Consider the following 3,312-nt stretch of genomic DNA (forward strand, 5'->3'; position numbering starts at 1 on the left):
CAGCCGAGTACTTCCAGCCTATTTCCAGTCCACACGGTGACGGCTTTTTAAAAAAACATACAGTGCCAGACTCCTGTCACTTAGAGATGGCTCCATATTCACAAGTGCACCACAGAACGGTTTGGGCTGGAAGGGACCTTAAAGACCATCCAGTTCCAACCCCCCTGCCATGGGCAGGGACACCTTCCACTAGACCAGGTTGCTCAAAGCCCCATCCAGCCTGGCCATTTTACTGAGGATGCAAATTGTCGGATGGGGACCTGCCTTCTTGCATGTGAAAGACTTACAGGAAAAAGCAGTTACTGTAGTAAACGAGGTAAATCTGTGCACAATTTACCATAGTCAAGTTTGTAGCAACGACCTTGAGTTATCTTGAGTTATTTACAACTGACTAGATACAACAGTTAGATCCTGTTACATCTGAACTGCATTACCTCTAAATGAATTTACATACCTGGAATTCAAAAATCCTTTTGGCACCACATAAACAATTTGGGATATCTTTTTCTTCAGGAATATTTTCACCCGATACCCAGATTGGGCCTTCTCCTCCTCTGCAGTATCTAATAATCTGAAACAGAGCAGAAGTTTTAAGTTCTCAAGACTTTTTTTTTTTCATCTTGGTATAAAATTGGTGTTTACTGACAAAGCTGTAAGATGGTGCAGAAGGTGGTCAGTTCCTTTAAGTAATACCCATGGCAAAGTCTATTCCCATGGCAAAATCCGAACGCTGCAAACGCAATATTCTAAGTAAGATAGGTTCTTATGTAAGTTTAACTCTCTGAATCCTGCAAGTATTCACATGGCATTTTTTCAGTGATCCAGGGATGAACTGCAACAATTCGTATTTCTAACTTATTTGTATCATTTTTGTACTACTTCGTATTTCTGAGGGACCCAGAAATGCAAAGTCTCAAGCCGGACTGATAATTAGCAGACTGATAACTAGCAGACTGACTAGATGGTCTTTAAAGTGTACGGCAAAGTCAGGAATGCAACCCAGCTCTTTCTGTTTGCAGTTCTGCACCTGAGTGCAAGGGGACCGCCCCAACCTCCAAGGAGGAGGCACTGTCAGACATTCACACCCCTTGTTGTTCCGCTGCTATCTAAACATCTGTACAGCAGAGGAGCCACCATCAACCAGAGGACACCCCCGCAGATCAGTCAGTACGGGGATGGCCAGACAGGGAGGTGATGCACCTACGCCAAGCAGCGGAGGGCACAGGCTCAAGGTCTTCTACTTTCCGGGTGTGCGCCTTGACCCCTCAGCTACCAGGTAAAACATGGAGAGTATTCCTTCATCCTCCACCACTTCCATGGATTTAGGCCTGTGTTTCCTCTGAATGGAACCAGGAGCCATGTTTTTTTTGACAATATGCAGCTTCTTCCATGGCAGGGGGGTTGGAACTAGATGGTCTTTAAGGTCCCTTCCAACCCAAACCATTCTGTCATTCTTTCAGCCTCCTGCGGTAGCAAGAGCTAGCATGGGGGGGAATTGTCTGTTTTAATCAGCTGAAATTTCAACGCCATCACTAACTTCTTCAACCTACAGAAGACCCAAACCTACACACACACACTCCCCACCCCTGCAGCCAGTCACAGCGACGGGGCTCCTCTCCGCAGCTTTGGTTCTGCTGAGAAGGAAAGCCAAGAGGGCCGAGGGCTGGGGAGCAGCACAATGGTTCACTGCTTCCTTCAGGTAGAACTGCTTCGGGGGACAGCAGGTCCCCCCCCACGCTGGCTTCAGCGCCCCGTGTCCTCCCATCCCGACCAGCGTCTGTCTGAGACGGAGGAGCAGGTGCTAAGTTCTTCCTTCAGCAGAACCAAGTTCTGCACGTAGGGAGATACGGGGGTGTCGGTCAAGGTGGGTGGAGGATGAGGAGGCACCCCCATCGCCACCTCTAACCGCGGGTACGTTCTGCAGGCGCAGCAGGACGCTGTGCCAGCACCTGCCCCATCCCCTGACCTGCTCTGGTTCGGCAGCTACTCGCTCTTTAAACATCTGGAAGATCTTGTCTTCTTCAGTCTCATGTTTTGCCATTGCTTCCAATGTCTCTTCATCCAGGGACTGGAATGCTTCACCTAAGCAAGAAAAAAATAACCCACCCCAAACATTAGGGGCTAATGCAAGACAGCCACAGCTTAAAGACAATATTGTACCTGTAAGTGCATTTTGCTCTCGAGAATCATTCCTGGTGTAAATCACACAGAGACTTTTCCTGTGACCTACTATTCAGCTCCAGCAGATCCGCTTACGAGTTTTAGTTGCATTTTAAACCTAGAGGTCAGTACTGGGACGCTAGAAAGGGAAGGGGTTAATCCACCCAAGCTGATGGCTGCCAGACTTCAGTCTCCAGCACTGCAGGGGGTGTGGTGCTGCAGCCTCGCATCCACGTGGGCACCCAGCAGCCTCAGGACAGCTTCAGACCACGGGACGGGAGAGCTGGGCACCCAGCCACCTTCCCCGCCAGCTCCCCACCCTCGGCATCCGCAAAGCCGGTGTGGAGTTGGGAGGCGTGGGGGGGGAAGGGCCGGCACCTCAAGGGCAATTAAAACAGCCTCAGAACAGTCTCCTGCTTGAATTCCTCTTAAACTGCAGGATGCCTACACGTGACTGCAGACTGTCACCAGGAGCTTGCATGAACCCTTAAAACCCACAGTATTTTGTGTTTTATTAAAGATGGCGACACGGGCTTCCTGAGGGACAGACAGCAGCCCATTCCCACCTGCACTGCCTGTAGCTCTGCTTTCCTCTTGTTCTTCCGGGCTCTGTGATGCATCTGCAGCTCCCTGTTCATCACCGGGATCTACAGCGCTGTCATCTGGGACTTCTGGTTCCTCAGGTTCTATCAAAATTTCATACTCTGGAAAGAGGAATTCGTTATGTTCTGGAATGGCATCCGCTGAGCCACCTGCAAAACAGAAAACAGACACCGCCACGTCACCTCGTTTCGCGTCCTTCTCCCCCAAAGCCAGGCAGCAAACCGCGCAGCAGAAGCGCAGCACTGACGTGGCACCAGCAAGAAGGATCTACCTCACCGCCAGACCCGATCTGACGATGGAGAGGTTTCGCATTAAGGAGAAAACGACAACAGGTGCTGCTCTCAATCTCCCGGAGCCTGAGAGATGTTGGAAGACCGACCGAACGGCGTCAGCATTTCAACCACCCAAAGGGGCCACGTAGCAGCTCGCTGCCTATCTCGCGCTGACCAGCAAGTCAAGCGTCCAGCGGGCACCCAGTTCGCCCCGTTTTCCCCACCTTCCCCCCGCGCCTGGGGAAGCAGGCGGGCTCCACACACGCACCCAGCGACC

At 51.1% G+C, this 3,312-nt stretch overlaps 1 protein-coding gene across 1 annotated transcript in view; it reads right to left on the reverse strand.

Moving 5' to 3' along the window:
• The window catches only part of PDCD2 (programmed cell death 2), a gene marked incomplete at its 5' end in the record, with an annotated part of 3,435 nt that extends 523 nt beyond the window's left edge, over positions 1-2,912 (reverse strand). Inside the window, 3 exons of the mRNA XM_010154800.1 lie at positions 455-571; positions 1,967-2,082; positions 2,727-2,912. Coding sequence (XP_010153102.1) covers positions 455-571; positions 1,967-2,082; positions 2,727-2,912 — 419 coding nt within the window. The remainder of the gene's footprint in view (positions 1-454; positions 572-1,966; positions 2,083-2,726) is intronic.
• Between the last annotated feature and the right edge of the window lie 400 nt (positions 2,913-3,312).

Source organism: Eurypyga helias, unplaced genomic scaffold (assembly GCF_000690775.1).
Source record: "Eurypyga helias isolate BGI_N326 unplaced genomic scaffold, ASM69077v1 scaffold10837, whole genome shotgun sequence".
Lineage (NCBI taxonomy): Eukaryota > Metazoa > Chordata > Aves > Eurypygiformes > Eurypygidae > Eurypyga > Eurypyga helias.